This window comes from Nipponia nippon, unplaced genomic scaffold (assembly GCF_047370975.1).
Source record: "Nipponia nippon isolate SJK-2023a ecotype South Korea unplaced genomic scaffold, ASM4737097v1 scaffold_4, whole genome shotgun sequence".
Taxonomy (NCBI): Eukaryota; Metazoa; Chordata; class Aves; order Pelecaniformes; family Threskiornithidae; genus Nipponia; species Nipponia nippon.
This window is the reverse complement of record NW_028262358.1, coordinates 110,851,726-110,870,193: the sequence shown is the minus strand read 5'-3', so window position 1 is coordinate 110,870,193 and position 18,468 is coordinate 110,851,726. Positions and strand designations below refer to the sequence as shown.

General features: G+C 42.8%; 1 protein-coding gene across 1 annotated transcript; it reads right to left on the bottom strand.

Moving 5' to 3' along the window:
• Positions 1–21: 21 nt before the first annotated feature.
• On the bottom strand, positions 22–10,973 carry SLC66A3 (solute carrier family 66 member 3). The gene is made up of 7 exons (XM_087773736.1): positions 10,601–10,973; positions 8,159–8,241; positions 7,616–7,685; positions 6,919–6,976; positions 5,573–5,693; positions 4,351–4,392; positions 22–2,348 (listed from the first exon to the last, which is right to left on the bottom strand). Exons 1-7 carry the CDS (start codon positions 10,741–10,743, stop codon positions 2,260–2,262), a joined length of 606 nt encoding a protein of 201 aa, XP_087629862.1. The 5' UTR covers positions 10,744–10,973; the 3' UTR covers positions 22–2,259.
• Between the last annotated feature and the right edge of the window lie 7,495 nt (positions 10,974–18,468).

The window sequence follows — 18,468 nt, the reverse complement described above, 5'->3', positions numbered from 1 at the left end:
GGGGGGGGGGGGGGAAGTGTGTAAAACTATTTACTGCTACCTTCCGATTTGTTCCATATCTCTTGCAGCTTGAATGAGAACTCATGGTCCAGCTTTCCAAGTCCACAAAATTACTTTACCTTAAGCTTGTGAATTACTCAGCTTTGTTTCTTTTCCTCATTCTTTTTCCCCGCAAGTTTCTAAGATGATTTATTCTAAGTAACCTGTAAAGAACTTTTCTTAAATGCATTTTCAGCATTTTATGACAGAAAAAAACCCACCTTGAAGTGTTGATCCTCAAACTGAAAATGGAGTGTCTTCATTTTGCTACAGCATCACTCAGGAGTATGAAAGATCTCAATAACAGACAGGGTTTGGATCTTTCTCTATCAAGAAGAGGCTTTAATTAAAAAAAAACAAGATGAGAAGTAAGTGTGGTTTTTTCATTTAAGATGCTGGAGCTCTTTAGCATTTTACAGGTTCATATACAGCCCAATGCTTCAGATAGTAACGTGAAAGCTGCCCATTAATGACCTGTAATGAATATTTCATTTTCTCTCCATATATGGAAACAGAATAAAAATTTAAATGGAATGAAAATCAACTCTAAGAATGACATTAATCAGTTACGAAGAATAGCATTTATTAATATGACCTGGAAAATGTATCACACGCCACCTGCCACCATTTAGACCGCTTCAGATATTTTACACAGCTTTAGTAAAATCAGTAACAGGATGTTTACGGGTATTCTCTCAACCAACAGAGAAACATTTATACATTTTATTGGAGCAGTAAAAAATACTCATCTTTGAACTTGCTCTCAGTAACGTGAGATACATGAAATCCTATGTCCACTGACATACCTCCTCCCACCCCTGCCCGCTCTAAAACCAGGGTTTACAAAGCAGCTGTGTTTTCTGACGGTGAGGGTCTCGGTCCGATTGCTGAGGGAACGCTGGCGGAAACATCTGCTTTTCCAGATCCCGCTCTTCCACAAGAGTCCAATGATTTAGCATGTTGCAAGGAAAACCTGCCTCAAATGTAGTCAATGCAGTCTTCCCACAGTTTTCAAGGGTGCCTCGGTTTTAAGATGCCAATCAACAGTAATACTGTAAGAACTCTCTTGAAAAGGCATATCTTGTCATTTTGGAGAACGTAATGAGAAATGAAGGCAAGCTATGTGATTACTTCTGTAACTTTTGGTTGGAAAGGCATTACTTCCAAAAGCAAAATCCCCCGTTAATAGTTCTCAAGAATATCCTTTTCGCCTTTTTAAAATACCTACTACAAATGGATTAAAATCTCCAAAGTAAAAATTGAAGTCTTCAGCACAGACAGGCTAAAAACTAACAAAGCACAGAGCAGTATCCTCAAAACCTGCTAACCACTGGAGAGGAGTCTGCTTTGATGCATCAAGGTGCACGTGTACACGGGCCACTGTCAGCACGGGTTGCGTTTGGGGACTCTGGGTATCGGTTCGGGAACTTCTGCTCGAACACAATTTCTAACTCTGTTGGTCAAAGTTTCATTAATTTCTATACGTTCTAGTCTCTGCTGTTCCCAAAACAGTATGTTCAGTGAATGAGAGCTCAGGTTGAAAACGAAGAATTCATAGTTGAGTTTTTGCTCTTATCCTAATAAAAACTGGATATATCGAAGAAAGTGACCATGGGTATCCTGTATCAGCTGTATAAATTGTACTATTTAAGTGTTGCATGTAAGCGCTACAATCCCAGCTGGATTTGTGACTTAGTAATTAGAACCTTATTTTGAATGGGGCCTTGACTCAGATGTTCTTCAGCCTAAAATACAGATAGTTAATGTCGAACTAATTGAATTGCTTGCAAGAAGGCAAACATCTGTTGTTGTTTTTCAAACTCGCAGCAGATGCGGAAAGATGAGTTGATATGTTGGTACAAAATTGCTCTTGTATAATTGAAGAAAATTGCTTATATGTAACCAGAAAGTACTGAAGTGATACGAGAATATATAAACATCTAAATACGAAATACCTTGTTCATTTAGTAAAAAAATCCAGAGAAAATGTGGTATCAGTGAAACTTGTCTTAAATGACTAATAAAAATATGCTGCTTAAATTAAGTATCTTATCAGAATTATTTCTAAGAGAAAATAAGCATGACTGTACTAAGTATGCTTAGGGATAAATACTAGGCTTAAGAGAGAGAGAGAGCTTCTTCAACCTTGGTTCTGTTGTTTAACCATAATTGTATCAGGTTTTTTTGGTGGTAGCTATGTTGTGTGCTGATGAGTGTCTTCTAATCAGTCTTTTTAGTTTTCCTGTAGTGCAGGATTGTGGCTGTGACCCAAATATTGAGAATGAGCATGGTTATGAAACGGATGAGAACTACAAGGGAAAAAAACATCTTGTAAGCATAAATCCAAAAAAATCAACTGCTGTCATTTTCAGAAGACGTTTTGTAAACCTTCGCTGGTGTACAAACAAACAGGCTGGTTCCCATGCTGCAACTCTTTTCAGTCAATTACTTCAAATTAACCATGTTCAGGAACCCAGAAATTCTCAAAGTAAATATAGCCGAGAAGAGCATTTAGCACTTGCGAGTGATATCTGACAATAACACACTACAGTACCTCTAATTCTTTTGTGACAAAACCAGGAGAATAGTACAACTTTGAGTAGCCTCATATAAATTTATATTTACATTTGAAATTAAACTTGGAGCCACAGCTCACACATCCTTTATAGCTGCATGTGTTGTTCATAATAAAGGGATTATTCTCTACTGCCATCTGTTAAGTTTAGACTTCAGGCAGACAGGCAATACTTGTATTTGACAGATTTTAATGAGAGGAAATCTGACAACTGAGGAAAAAAACAGTTTTTCAGTATCTTGATTAACTTTCAGATTTTTTTAAACCAAAATAAGCATAGTATCTCTACCTGTGAGACCACAGTTTGAAGTATAGGTATATCTAATATCCATTTGGTAAATGGAATATTCACAGGCATGTACACAAAACTTTGTTTCAGAAATATGTGATATTTGACAGTTCCATACATGTGTATGAAACCAAGATGAACATGCTGAAGTGTTCAGTGTTAGAAGTTAACGGGAAACATTTTCCATTAGAGCAGCGCCGTACCAATGCTGCCATCTCTTCCATGTTCCAAAGTGTACTACTGTGCTATATTTTAAAAAGCAGCTTTAGCCAGAGGCAGCTTTACTTTCAAGAGCCAGCTTTTTACTTTCATGGTGCTTTCCTTCCTTCCTTCCTCCCCTCAATGTACCTCTCGCACCTCTAATCAGCGTAAGGGTGTAGCCGGGGGTGAACTGGACTCGATAACTGACCTGGACTAAATTTCTGCGTGTGCATTATGCCAATTTTTTGGTGATCCGGTTAACTGCATGGCCCCAAAACTCTTACTCTGGCAAAGAGAAAGCAGCAAGGACGGGGCGGGGGGGAACGACTGATTGAAAAGGGGACTTCCTTTTCCAGTGAAAGCGCCACTCAAACTGCTGGTAAAACTAGAGCCTTATTGTGCTGCAGAGGACTGCTTAAAAAAAAAAAATCCATTCAAATGATGTTTCTGATGAAATATCAGTTTTGAACTAGAACAAGGATCTGCCAAATAAAGTACAATGTCATTTTGTTACTGTTCTTACATCCAGAAACTCTTGATTTCGAACCATTTATTGAAAAATCTGCTGCACTCCTTAGCTCTTTCAGTTTTGTCAGGATGGTAAGAAGCTGTTAAATAAATTTGCTTTATAATGAAATCACCTGCAAATTACATATTTTAAGCCAGTTTGTTGTGAGTTCCTTACCAGCCTACCATTTCATTTTCAGCCTGCCATAAACTTTCTGAATGTTGTGCCTAAAACTATTCATATACTAAGCCTAACTTTAAATAGTTTTCTAGAAGAATTTTTTAATGCACAAACCCCACAATAAGGAAACACTTATTATTTGAAAATCTATCACCCAATTATTACAGATTTATTCTCAATTATTACAGATTTATTAAGTTGTATTTTACTAAATTTATTTATTTATGTATTTAAATATTAAAGATTTTAATGCTTCATTCTGCTATTTTCATAATTAAGTTAATTTTGTAGTGCTTTTGCCTTTTGAAAAAAATAATGGCTTTTGGACCACTCGTCACCATGTGATCAGCATAAGCAGGTTTTTTTGTTTTCTCCAGGCATTTGACTGATTTGTAACCCTGTGCTACTTCTTTAGCAGTAACTCCTTCCTTCACCACGCTAAACCACCAGGGTCATGGTTTGTTCTTCTGTGACCAGATAACTGCTTTTACAAAAGAGCTAAAAACGACCATGACAGCTGTTCTCTTGGAAAGGTGGGCAATTCCGTACTTTACTCACCTGCGAGATCATTTGTAGTCACTACAGTTGTAACTATTCTTGCTGTAAATTGAATGAATTCTGATTAGTGGACTAGATACGACACGTTTATACCTTCAAAAAAATGATGAAATATAATCTATTTTTCAATAGAGGATAATCTTGCATGAAAATATAGATTGTATAGACATTCCCCACTTTCAGTGCATCTACTCTTCACTATTTTAGCTTCAGAGATCAAGCTCTCAAAGCTGCCTGACACTGTATTAAGAGTCTCTTTAAATGAGAAAATCACTGATCTAATTAGAATTGTTATATCTATATCTGTCTCACTAGATTGGATGCGCTCAGAGTTTACTGCTTCTCTTTCTGTTCAACTGCCTGCTTCAGCAGTTGAGACTGAGCTACACCCACAGTCGCGCTGGCATGACTACACCATTGTAAATGTTCACATGCATGCTTTTAGGCTTCTGCAAATACGAGGAATTCAGCTTTCCTTCCCACAACAAATCTAAACATTAATTATCTCACATTTGCAGCAGACTAAAACCATTTACAAAGTTTATTGCCATTGTTCAGCGAACATACCACAACTTCTAATTATTGACTTAAAAGCATTTGTTTCACAGGGAAATAGATCCAGCATCGCTATGTTTTATAGTAAGAATATTTTAAACAAGTTTTGTGAATATGACAAAGGCACTTCTGACAAATAGCTGTAGAAGAACTGTTCATGCAGACCACTAGGTAATTAACACATGAACTGTAGAAATGACTCGTCTTGGTACGTTCTTAAATTCTCCTCTGCTGAGAAATGTATTTACATGTAGTCATAAAGGTATTTAGCATTGAGTATCTATTTATTTGTAGATTACTTTTCAGAATTAGCGTTGTCTGACTACAAAATTTAGCACCTTTTCATGCTGGATCACTAGTAATTTTATTAAATCCTAGAACATTGAAACCTTTTCTTTGCAAAGACACTCTTTCAGGTATTTCAACTGTATTTGCAGGTTTTCTAAGTCAAAGTGTCATTGTGACTGAGCTGGTGTCAAGGATAAAACTTGATTTCAAGAGACTGTGTGGTATCCGAGTCTCAGAAGTCGGCACTAAGGGAAACTACATTAGGCAAGACTTTTACCTACCGCGACTGAGTGAAGATCTAGTGAAAGAGGCATTAGGAGGAGATATGGCTTTAAAAAATGAAAACTCAGTGCTTCGCACCAAGTTGCCCATAGCTTACTTGCGGAGGTATATGCAGCCATACTCCAGGTCAAGGCGCTCACTTGTCCAGAATCTTTTGTCTGCCAGAGACACCGCAGCTGAGCCAGCTTACTGGCCGCACTGATCAGCGTGCACAAGTTCTGAAAAGCAGGTTAAAAGAGAGAAAGAACTGCCTCTGCCATTGTATTATCCGAGTGTTTGGCTTACGGCTGTTAGTATGTAACTGACTAAAAACCAGGACTAGCTTTTTCATTTAGAACAAAAAAAATATACTTCTTCAGTATTTTGCAACCCAAGCATTTCAGCTTCTTACTAAGGAACCGTGAAGCAAAAAATTAAAGTTGCCAGAAGCGAGGAACTGATTTCTGAGGTACCGCCCAGGAAGCAGCTCAAAGAGCCCAACAATCGCTACTGCTGTTGGCAAATGCTTGACAGAGGCAAATACAATGAGAAGCAAAGAAATAAAAAAAACTTTCAACCTGCTACATAAAACTGTTTATGAAAGTTAGCTAAAATGAGAGTGATCTAGTCTAAACAGCAAGGTTGATTCAGACCATCTGTTACCATTATGTCTGGCAAACAAAACCATAAAAGAATGAGAAAACTGACAAGAATGTGTGGAAAATGAGTCCAATTGGTGGGAAAAAATAATGAAGGGAACAGACTATTCACCCTGTCATCCTTTTAAGCAGGATTCTGCAAAGGCAGCGGGTAGAGGGGACCTCCATATGGGTCTCTGGCATGCCTGGATTTCCCATGCAAGGAACGACTGGTGTTAGGCTTAGAAGCTTTTATCCCCATTTGTATCATCTTTTGCATTAGCAACTCCAGTTCATCACAATTAAATTTTAACTTTCTTCTGATAAAAAGGGCAAAGACCATCTTTAACATATGTAGGGCATTATCAGATTATATTTTTCTTGCAAAATTCTAGGACTAAAGGGAAAAAAGATCTTGTGAAATATTTAACTTTCCCTATTTCAAATGCTTTGACTGATGCTCTATTCTTTTCCTCTCATGTTAAAGGTTTATTAATGGAGATTGTGACATTAGGACTAAAGAAGCACTCTTTTTCAACATCTTAAACCTTTGCTAGTTTTAATTAAGGCACCAAAATTAACAACTTTACCTCAGAACATACTCTTTTTTTTTTTCCCCATAGAGTCTCTATTGCCAGTACTATGTTTTCCAGCTACTCACAGAAGTGAAACAGCTGTATTTGAAAATTGGGCTTGTTCTGAAAGCTAAGCCACATGATTAATTCCTCCAAAAACAAATATAAGGAGAGATTTCACTAATAAAGACATCCAGAAAAAAAGCCATTTCATATGGGGACCTAATTTTAAATAATTATGCAGCACTTACCATGGCCAGGTCTATTATCCACTTCCGCAGTGTTAGCATGTACCAGCCCCCCCAGAAGCTTATATTATGTTAAGTTTCAAAGCACTGAAAATTCTAGGATAGCAAAGCTCTCAAAACTGCCTGGGGAATTAGATGTTTTTAAACATCTGGAAATAATCTTATTGCAACTTTATAGCAGACTATACAATCTAGATAAAATATATTAAGCACTTGTTGAAACACTAAGTGTTCCTATTTTTCACATGGTCTTTGGTTGAACAGTGCCTGGCATTTCTCAAGACCTGCTCCAAAGCACGAGATGAGATTTAAGCCCGATTTAAGCCCGAGTCCTCTTTAAAAAAAAACAACCACACCATACACTGCTGTGTTCATCATAGCAAGTGCAATCTGCATGGGTAGGAATCAAAGAAAAAAGATTCATCAGTTCCACCCTGCACCTCTAGCAAAGATGTAAATTAAGAATTGGTCTTACTCCTTATCAGCTGTGGGCCTTCTAAAGCATAGCTACATATAAAGCTTACTTCTCGTAGAGATTTTACTGTGATCCAAGAAATCCACATGTAAGTGTGGAATGTATGTTGAGGAGTGGCTGAAAATGATTTACAAGGGTAGCACAAAACGAATGATGACATAGCTGCTATGCAGAGAACTACCAAAGAAGCTACATAAACCAAAATTCCCAGAGTTCAAAGGATACAGGACTGCATAGAACAAAGCTCGTTTCGTGTTTCCACTGAAACGCAGAATAAACAAAAGGAGAATGACATCTGAAATAAATAAGAGATGGCTTGTCAGAGAAGGGAGAGAAAGGCCCTGAATGCAATTCTAGACAGAAGGAAGTAGTTTCACTGGGCACCACGTCTATGGAAACTGGTTTCTTACAGGTTTGTCTCTCAAATTTGATTGATGTCCAAAACACTGCAAGCTCCAAAATGAAACTTTTCTCAGAATCTGGAGCATTTGTAAGGTCTCTCTCCCATGTGGAGTCACTGGAGAAAGGATGAGCTTACACTGCAACTCCACTCCATGTGTATTAGTTAGATCTTTCTCCTCTACCTGACCATCTGTTTTCATAAAACAGGAATTTAATTATATTTGAGACGTTCATTCCTTCTTCCCGCCGACCCCAGCTTGAACTGGTCAATGGATACATGTCATCGCAGTGGAGTACTGTATCTACAAGTCTTGGAGTGCTGAATGAGCCCCGTTTTATTTCCAAAACATGGCTTAAAAACATTACCTTGTGTAATGATGATGGGATATTCCAGGTATGTCTGCAGAGGGTAACCATAATAAATCTGGTACCTCAGAAACACAAGGAAGCTGAACAGAAAGACACAAAACAGTGTGACTGCACGAAGGGACAGGACAGCTCCTTCACAACTTCTTTTTTACTGTTTCAGTTGTGCCAAAAGGCTCCAGATAGGTGTAGTCCCTGCTGTCAAACTGATCAAACAAATACGAAGACAAAGTGCAAGCCTGATGATCTGTAGTCTATTTTTGTTACCCCCAAACAGAGATGTAGAGAGCTGCCCACACTTCTTGTCAAGGTCTTTGTGTCACAGTGTGAAAGGCGTGATTTTATTAATTACAGCTGATGAGAAAGAAAGAAAGGTTTCCAGACCTAGAAGCTACCTTCTCTTTGCAACTGCCTTGGCACCTCTGGGATAACTCTGATTTTTTTATTTATGTCGGTCATTCAATCTGTACATTAAGCAAGTTTTACAGGAGTAGAAAACATCTTCCAAGCTGCCTAGACTACAGTGTTAGAAGATTGCCCAGTGTAGCTGTACTGGTCACACTCAGAGCCTGTTCTTAAGTGCACCAAACAATGGCAGCTCTCCTTCCTGCTATTCCACAATATAGTATCTAAAGGGAATTGAACTTTTATCATGTTTTCTTTACTTTCTTCAACTTTCACACAAGCCCATGTGGTTAGACAGAAACTTCAAGGCTGCAGAGAAAACAGAAAGTTTTATAGGGCATATAGTTTTATGTAAAGAAAAATTGATGGTTTCCAGCATAGAAAGATGGCGTAAGGAACTGCCTGCCTTGTAAGAAACTGGCTTTTACAGTATTCAGAATTTAAATATCTGAACTTCCTAGAAGCCTTATTTCTTGTACGGTCAAATTCTACTCCTTGCCACCAGCACCATGCTTCTGTGTCACTCCTCTGCCAGGTCACTGCATTCTGACTCTGCAGAACCATCCCAGTTTGTACCAGTAGCCCCAAAGCTCTCTGCAGCTGAACCCAAAGTCTTCAGAGGGTGCAGAATAAATACTCTACTAAATAAACAAGCAGTCCCAATATATGTTTCAAAAAAGCCTTGTTGCAACTCTTCCAAAACAGTTTTGCCCAGAGCAGGCGCAGAACCCGCAGCGGTGTGGGTACCATGGTTATCACACAGGCGCTGAGGAGACATTTACGGCTTCTCCATGCTCATCTGAAACACTACTTACAAAGCCTTTCCAATGCACACCAATGCACATGAATGATTTTAAAATGTTACCACCGCTTTTTGGCTGGGACTGTTGGGGTAAGTTATCTCTGCTGCAGCTAGAATTTAGTACCTGTACTCTGAGGTGTATGAAGGGTAAACAGCAACAACAGGGGTTCAGTGCTGTGGAGAAACACGGGCAGCCAACGGCCACGGCGGAGACCGAGGAGATCCCACGCAGCTACCTGCAGAAAGCTGTCTGTACGCCTATGCTGCGCCAGAGCCGGGCCAGCAGCTGTGTCCCTAATGGAAGACGAGGCACGGGCGCGTTCAGAAACAACATGCCAGGTTCGTGAGGTGATTTTTCCGAACAAAACGCCCTTTTTTAGCCTGGTGCAGAGAGCTAGCAGCCAGCCGGCTGGATGTTCTGGCCACCTCCATCCCTCCGTTAGGCAAATACAAGGCTCCTCAAGGTATTTTCTCTCACATGCTTCTACCCGCATTTACATGTACGTGTACAGAGATTCTGTATTTATTTTACATTCCATACAATCCTCTTTAAGCAAGATTTAATAAGTCTAGCCCATGTAAGCTTATTACAGACTGACAAATCTTTGGAGTTTGACAAGGTCTGTAATTTTCTTAGAGAACGATTATGTTTTACCTGTTTGGGTGAGAGAAGTCTGTCTACCTGGTGCAATTACCTGCACAACGAGGCACACGGACCATTTAATAACCTAAATACATGGCTTAAACCTAACAGTAGGTGTTGTCTCCAGCTACACGGGTGGTCTGGGTTGGTTTTGGGCACGTTAAAGAAGATGAGTTTCCCTTTAACCAACAGTGCAGAAGCGCTTTAAAACAGGAAGTTTCTGCTCTGAAGCGCCTGCACCCGGTGAAGGCAGGACGCGGCGCGCGACAGGCATCGGAAGGCAGCAGGCTCTAACCGTGCCACAGGAAGGAGCGGTTTTAAAACCGAGGAGAGCAAGGCCTGCTCGCCGCCCCCCTCACGCAGCCACTCAGCGCCCTCTCACGAGTGACCGGAGCTGCGAAGGAAGGAACTTCATCGCTAACTGCCGCGGCAAACCGCCCCTCGCCGCCCCGGCCCCCCCGCCCGCCGCTGAGGGAAGCCCAGCTGAGGCGAGGCGCTCCCGCCGCACCCCAACGGCTCCTCCCTCCAGACCGGCGGGGGGCCGCCATGTTGTCCCCGTGTGTCCCCCCCCGCCCCGCCGCCGCAGCCTTACCCGGCCAGCTCGAGCAGGAGGCTGCCCCGGCTGACCCCCCGCGCCGACCTGGCCGCCAGCACGGCCGCCAGCTGCGGCAGCTTCATCACCGCGCACACCGCCCAGGTGCTCCAGTGGGCCAAGTCCAGCAGCGTCGGCGCCATCCCCCTGCGCTGCGAACCCGCGGCAGCCCGGAATGGGGAACCCGCGGGGTGGCGTGGCGGGGTGGGGCGGGGAGCCCGCCCGGCCCGGCCCCGCTGGTGCTGGGGCAGCCGTCACGGAGCGCTCATGGCGCCCGCGCTGCCCGGGGCGCGGGCCGTGGTGGCCGCCCGGGCTGTGGGAAGAGGAGAGCCGGGCCCGGCAGCGGGCCGCCCCCGCTCCCCGTCAGCCGCGGGCCTGGGCGCGCTGCCGGGCGGTTTGGCAACCGGGTAGGCCGGTGCGGCTTCCTCGGGAGGCGGAGTGCGTCTTGACAGCCGCCTGCGGGGGAAGGGCCCGTCACCCCCCGGTCCCCGTCCCGGCGTGTTGCCGAACGCCGCGGCGACCGGGGGAGCGGGGCGGGAGGCACCCGGGTCTCCCTCCTCGTCTCCTTGCCGCAGGCTGAGGCCTCCCCACAGCTACTGCTCCTCGGTGTCGGGGCCGAGAAACGTTAAGCTCCAGCTTGGGAACGTTGGTCCTGAAATTACTCTTTGTTACCTTAAACAAAATCCACAAAACAGTAATTGTCAGAGGCTGTGTTGGTGTAAAAGGCTAGCCACGGGTTGTGTTTGCTTAGGAGTGGTGTAGGTCAGTGCTTGATTTGGAGCCATAAGCTGAATTTCAGTTTTCCCCCCCAAAGTGGAGTTTCCAGTGCCGCAGCTCCGGTGTTTTTCATGTCCCGCTGTCTGGATCGCTGTGGTGCCAATTCCTGCAGTGGGGATGGCGCAGTTTTGACAGCCTCACTTTTGGTTGCGCAGAAACAAGGTTCTGCAGAATTAAAAGTTCCTGAATGCTGGACTTGCCAGATTATCGGAGATGGAGCAACTTCCCTGGAACATACACCTGCCCACCATACACAGTTATACACGAAAATAGTAAAGCACAGTTCTTAAAGCTTTTGTACTTATCAGCTTGTCAGAACTAAGTAAGAGCAATTATCCAAGGAATAGACATTTGTACTGATCACACACATACAGAATCTTGGCTCTTTCACGCCTGCATATGGCCAGGACTACTCAAGAGTGTCAAATCCATACCATTAATTCAGACTTTTACCTACAGCATAATTGCTTTAACATGAGGGGGTTTTTGCAGGCATAAAATTTCTTCTTTTTCATTTTAATGAAAGTTGTATTTCCGTATGACTAAGAGTTCTTAACAGGGTTTAGTTTCAGCTCTTTTGCATTTCTTGCAAATTGTTTTCTGTTGTTTTGATAATATGATTTGACAAACAGGTTTATTGCATTAATTCCACATACCTTTAGTGGTATTTTAAAACAATATTACTCATGCTTAATTTGTAAATCATGTTGCCCTCTGTGTAATTAATTCAGTCATAAAAAAAGAAGCAGGTACGTAGGAGTACATAAAATCTCAAAACTCTGATTGAAATACCCCCACCCCCCCAAAAAACCCAGAACTTTAATTTAAAAACTGTGTTTCTGTTAATATAATTCAAATTAATCAACCTTTTCAGAGACAATAAACTCTAAAAGAAGAAAAGAAAATTTTAAGTTACCTTGAAATAATAACTGTTCCAAGATTTTCTTGACAAACTGGGTTCTCAGCCTTGTGGGAGTATGATGTACTTGAAAAAGAGTTGAGTAACCCATCACACAAGATGAAGTTATCTCATTTAAAATTAGGTCTGAGGTGTAAATGTGTCTGTCATGTCAGATAATCTGAGAATAATAGAGAAATATTTAAGGTAGAAGTTGTGTATTTGCATTACTGTGTGGATGCCAATCCAACAAAATGCTGTAAAAATATCAATAATTCACACTGCCTTGTATTCTACTAATCAAGAAGCTGAAGTGACTTCAAACTATTAAGCAAGTTCATGAGCATATTTTTATTCAACTATTTTTGTATTTAAAAAAGACGTGAATGTTTACCTGTAGTCAGCATTTCAGCTTTTTAAAAAATACATCCTGCTTTGCACTGCAAGCAGTCAGTTAAACAGAATGATTTACTGTCCTTCCCCTGTCGTGTCTATGTAATGATACTTCTCTACGTCTGTTTACTGCCCACTTTCACTTAAGTAGCAGCTTAGGGAAAGAACAGACGTCACAGTGCTGGACAGCCCTGTTCAAGGTTATGACAAAAAAAAATCAATCTATGAAGAGTATAAGAAGTTATTCATATTTTGTTTATTTAGCTTTAGATCAAATCTCAGACTCTCTTTCTTACTTGGTAAGTTGCAGCAGAATGCAGAACCATTTGAGATTACAGTTCAGTGAATAAATTCATTACATTCGAATCTACAGTGCAGATTGCTTGTTCCGCAGCAGATGGGCAGTGGTTTAACACTGCTGCACCTCAAATAGGAATGCAAATGTTGATTCCTGTTAGAAAAAAAATAGAGAATGAAAATAATCTTTATGTAATAACCAAAGACAAAAAGCCAAACCAGAATTTTTTTTCCAGTAATGATGTTGGCTTATCATATCTGAGTTTTTAAGCAAAATAATGCCATGAATTTTGTGGTTTTGCAAGGAATGCAGAGTGCTCTCTTGTTCGTTATTTCCACAGCCTACCATGCTAGCAGGGAATAGTTCATTTTATAGATAGGTGGTGTTCTAAGCTCTAGGTTAAAATAAAGGAAGTTCCACAACTGGGGAACCTGTAGGGATGGAGATGACCCCCAAGAGACGTGTGGAGGAAGGCTGGGGGTGGGCAGAGCTGGCCAGGGACAGCAGGTTGCAGGAGGCTCGCTCGCTTGCCCTGGGAAGAGAGTGTGACACTGTGAACACACAGCCCGAGAAAGAAACCGGAGGAATTAGACATATCTCACAGTTGCAGAGCTGTGACCTCTTTGGGATCACAGCGACAGGGTGGCATAGCTCACGATGAGTGCTGTGATGGAAGGATTCAAGCTGTTCTGGAAAAGCAGGCAGGGAAATGAATGCAAGTTGTGTTCTACACCAACAAGCATCTCTTTGCCTGGAGCTTTCCACCGCTTTGGAGTGAGCAATGAGCCAACTGAGATCTGGGGGGTCAGGATTGGTGGGGAGACCAGCATGGGGGGCATCGCAGGGACACCTGCTATAATCTGCCTGGTCAGGAAGAGGAAGCAGAGGAAGCCTTAAATAACTAGAAGCAAGCTCACAATTGTAGGCCCAGGCTTTTTCTGGGAATGTAGAATCATAGAATGTCCTGAGTTGGAAGGGACCCACAGGGATCATCGAGTCCAACTCCTGTCCCTGCATAGGACAACCCCAAAATTCACACCATATGGCTGAGGGTGTTGTCGAAATGCTTCTTGAATGTTGTCAGGCTTGGCACCATGACTGCCTCCTTGGGGAGCCTGTTCCAGTGCTCCACCACCCGCTGGGTGAAGAGCCTTTTCCTAATGTCTAGCCTAAACCTCCCCTGGCATATCTTCCTGCCGTTCCCTTGGGTCCTAGCATTGGTCACCAGGGAGAAGAGATCAGTGCCTGCCCCTTCTCCTTCCCTTGTGAGGAAGCTGTAGACCACGATGAAGTCTCCCCTCAGTCTCCTCTTCTCCAGGCTGAACAGACCAAGGGACTTCAGCCACTCCTGATGTATGTAAAATGTAAAATTGCTCTGACATCTGGAGGAGCCACCGGGTGGGATAAAAGCAGTCTAACCAATTTTTGTGGGGCATCAAGAACATTTTTTTTTGGACCCAGATGCTGGATTTGTTACTCAGATACAAAGAGGAACTAGTAGGCAATGTACAGGTCAAAGGCAGCCTTGGCAGCAGTGACTCCCGGACCTTAGAGTTAAGATGCCAGGAGAAGTAAGGAAGGCAAGTAGCAGAGTAAAGATCCCAGGCTTCAGGAGAACAGAATTGGGCTTGTTCAAGAAACCTGCCTGTCAGTATCCCTCAGGAAATTGCTATGGGGGGCGACGGAGCCTAGAAGAGTGAGTTGATATTCGAAGACACCATGCTCGTAGCACAAAACCAGTCTCTCCAGTGAGCTGAAATGTGAGCAGGCATGGCAGGGGAACAGCTTGCCTGAATGGACAATGCTTGCCTGAACTCAAACACCAAAAGGGAGGGTTTGGAAGGTGGAAACAGGGATGAGCTACTCAGGCAATACAAAAGGATTGCCCAGGCATGCGGGGATGGAGTTCAGAGACCAGAGCTCCATTGGAGTTGTAATTGGCAAAGGACATGAACAACACCAAGGAAAGTGTCTGTAATTACTTTGGCAGCAAGAGAAAGATGAGGGAAAATGTGGGCACACTCTTTGACAAGGTATGGGACGTACTTAAGAACAGCATGGAAAAAGCCAAGGTTGTCATTGCCTTTTTTGTCTCAGTTTTTACTAGCAAGGTCTGCACCCAGGCCTCTCGGGTTCCCTGAACCTGGTGTCACAGTCAGAGGGAGTGAAATACTAACCACGATGGAGGAAGACAGAGTTGGGGACTGCAGAAGCAAACTGAACAAAGGCGGCTCCGTGGGACCAGAGGGGATGCATCTGAGGGTGCTGAAGGAGCTGGTCGACATTATTGCAAGGCCACTGACTGTTTTTCGTCTTTGGCAGGTTGTGGTTATCAGAGGAGATTTCCAGATGCCTGGAAAAAGGCAAATGTCATATCTTCTTGCAGGAAGGAGGATCCAGAGCATGACAGGCTGGTCAGCCTAACCTCAGTTTCCAGGAAAATTATGTAGCCAATACTCCATAATGGCCTCCTGTGGCTCTTTCCAAGTGCCTGAAAGACAAGATGGTGATTGGGAACAGCCAGTTTGGATTTACCAAGGGCAAATTTTGTGCCTCAATCAGCCTGATGATTGCTTTCTCTGAGAGAGCTGGCTTGGTGGATGAGGGAAGAGCAGTGGATGTCATTTACCTTGACTTTAGCAAGGCCTTTGGTACGGTCTCACTTAGCATCTCTGTAGTGAAAGCAGGGAGATGCAGGCTGGATGGGAAGACCACAAGGCTGGTGGAAGACTGAGCAGCTGGGCTCAGAGAACAGTGGTTAGCAGACTGAGATCCAGTGGGTGGCCAAATTGTGGCTGGAGTTTCTCAGGGTCTGATACTGGGGCCAATACTGTTGTAAGTTTTGCATTAACAACCCGGCCGAGGGGTGGAGTGCATTCTCAGCAGGTCTGTAGACGATACCGCGTTGCGGGCAGCCTTTGACACTCTGGGCAGTTGAACTCGGAGGGATCTTGGCAGGCTGAAAAGACGGACTGACAGAAAACTGATGAAGTTTAATAAAAATTAAAGCCTGCAGCCTCTGACAGAGTAACCCCATGCATCAGTAAAGGCTGGGAGCCAACAGGATCCAAAGCTGTTTTAAGGAAAAGGACATGGGGGTCCTAAGGGACAGCGAGTTGAATGTGAGTCAGCATTGTGGCCTGCTGGCAGAGATGGACAACTTCATCCTGGGCTGTGTTAGCAAGAGCATAGCCTGCAAGTTTATGGAAATGATCCTTCTCTCTATTTGGCACTTTCAAGAGCACACCTGGAGTACTGCTGAACACTGGAACAGAGGCCCAGAGGGGCTCTGGAATCTCCATCTCTGGAGATTTTCACAACTCAGCGGGACCAGGTCCTGAGCAACCTGATGTAGCATCAGTGTTGGCCTTGCTTTGAGCAGGGGATTGGCCTAGAGGACTCCAGAGGTCCCTTCTGGCCAACACAGCTGTGATGTCACGTACTTTATTCCTTATGCAAGCTACATATTTGAGGCCCCATTCTGCTACTGGAGGCATCAAGGTAAAAACAAGGTAAAAATGATCAAGATTTAAAAAAAAAAAGGTAGGACTGTGACTCAAGCTACTCTTCCTATTTGGTTGTATTTGCCAAACACTTTCGTAGTGCCCAAGGACTGGAAGTTTTACTATTGACTTCAGTAGTAAGACTGAGGCAGAGTTGTCACAAAAGCTCGCCATGAGGAAGGAAGGAGGTTATCTCTGGGCTGAGAGACTCCTCGGTGGCAGAACGACAGTGTTTCAACACTGATTTGAAGAACCTCCTCTTACTAAAGAAGTACAGTGATCCCTCTGTACTTTGTGTTGGAGGTTATGTTGTACAAGTTTGCATGATAGGAGTATAGAAGAAACACTGGAGGTTGCATGTAGTTCATTGGTTTTGCGTGCACTATGTTATATATATTTGTGGCAAACTGAAAACATGGCTGTATTTATATACGGTTTACTTGATGTTAGGCTGAATAGAAGCATCACAAATTGAATGAAAGTACTGTAAGCAAAAAAAACCCCAAACGCTGTTGACTCAGTGTTGTTCTGTGAAATGGTTTATTCAGTTAACTGAAGGCCTGAAGGCCATTCTGGGTAATGGCATGTTATCTAAAATAATATGGTTAGCTAAAATGTAGTACTGAAAGAGCCTAGAATACCAAAACTGTTCCCTCCACATACACACTTAAAAACCTAACCTAAAACTAACAAAGCCAAAGAACTGGGAGGAAGAAAATAGAGGGAAAATCTGTTAACTACTTTGTACTGGGACTCCTTAAATTGATTTCCATATTAAATTTGGAATTGTCCCTTTTGTGTAGAAAATCTACACTGAGCTTGTAGCCCAGAGAGGGGGTTGAGCTGTAGCATTTGGATCTGGAACTGGCGTTGTTCTAGATCCATGCTTACATCTGAATTACTCAAATAAGAGGCTTCAGTAAGAGTTGAGAGTGTGAGTACGTTATGGCAGCCCTTACTAAGGTTGTGGTGTGTGACACCTCTTGCGTTCTTGCTGGAGTTCTTATGATTCTCCCAGAGCGTGCAAATGGATCTGCCAGCACTGAGGAGCAGCTACAGCATAATCATGCTTGTTCCAGCAAAGATAGTCGGCTCACCAGATCTGAAACACCACCACATGCTGGTTTTGCCCCATGGCTTTTATGTTTTTCAGTGAAAAGCAATTGATAGCCCTGTGGTAATATGGTGCTAGCAGTGTGTCAGCATTCTGTTAAATTTTGCTGTAGGAGACTTTATATAAACATTGTGTTTTCAGTCCACTTGGCTTTTAAGAGAGATAATCACGTAACTGCTAATAAGCATTGTAATAGTTGCAGATGGTTCTATGCTACATCATTGGTTTGGTTTGTTTCTCTTTTGGAGCAGTACCTGTAGTTGAAGTAAGAGTTACTGCATGAATACATGTGTTAATTCACAGATTATATAAAATACATCCAGTGATGATAATTGGTCATTAATAAATGGGGAAAACAGACACAGAGTTTGAAGTGATCAGGTAAAAGTCATAGAGTGAAACCAAATCTCATCATTTTTGTAGCTATTGTGCCTGTATCTTTGCAGATGACTTCTCAATGCAATTTATTGATCAGTATATGCCAACTGAGAGTTTCCTCTTGGCATTCCCTGAGTTAAGAGACAGTTAAGAGACATTTGCAGTGGTTTTGCAGCTGCATTTGCATTTGCATTTGCAGCTGCATTTGCATTTGCAGCTGCTCCATCAGCCTGGCATAAAGGTCTTGTGCTGAGGTGAAGCTGTAACCCCAGACACTTGGAAATTCCATTTCTAAGTACTGGTGGTTTTGTGGATGCATACAGCTTCTGAGCGAGGCTTTGAGAAGGTGACAGGCTGAACTCAGTCTATGGCATCTGTGCCCTGTGACAGAAGAGGGCTGTGGGCAGGGCTGTGGTTGACAGAACTGTGCAAATGCCTCTTCAGCCTTTGGGAGAACTTCTGAGTTTCTTGGAGGAGCATATGTGTTTCAAGGAATTCATCCAAGCA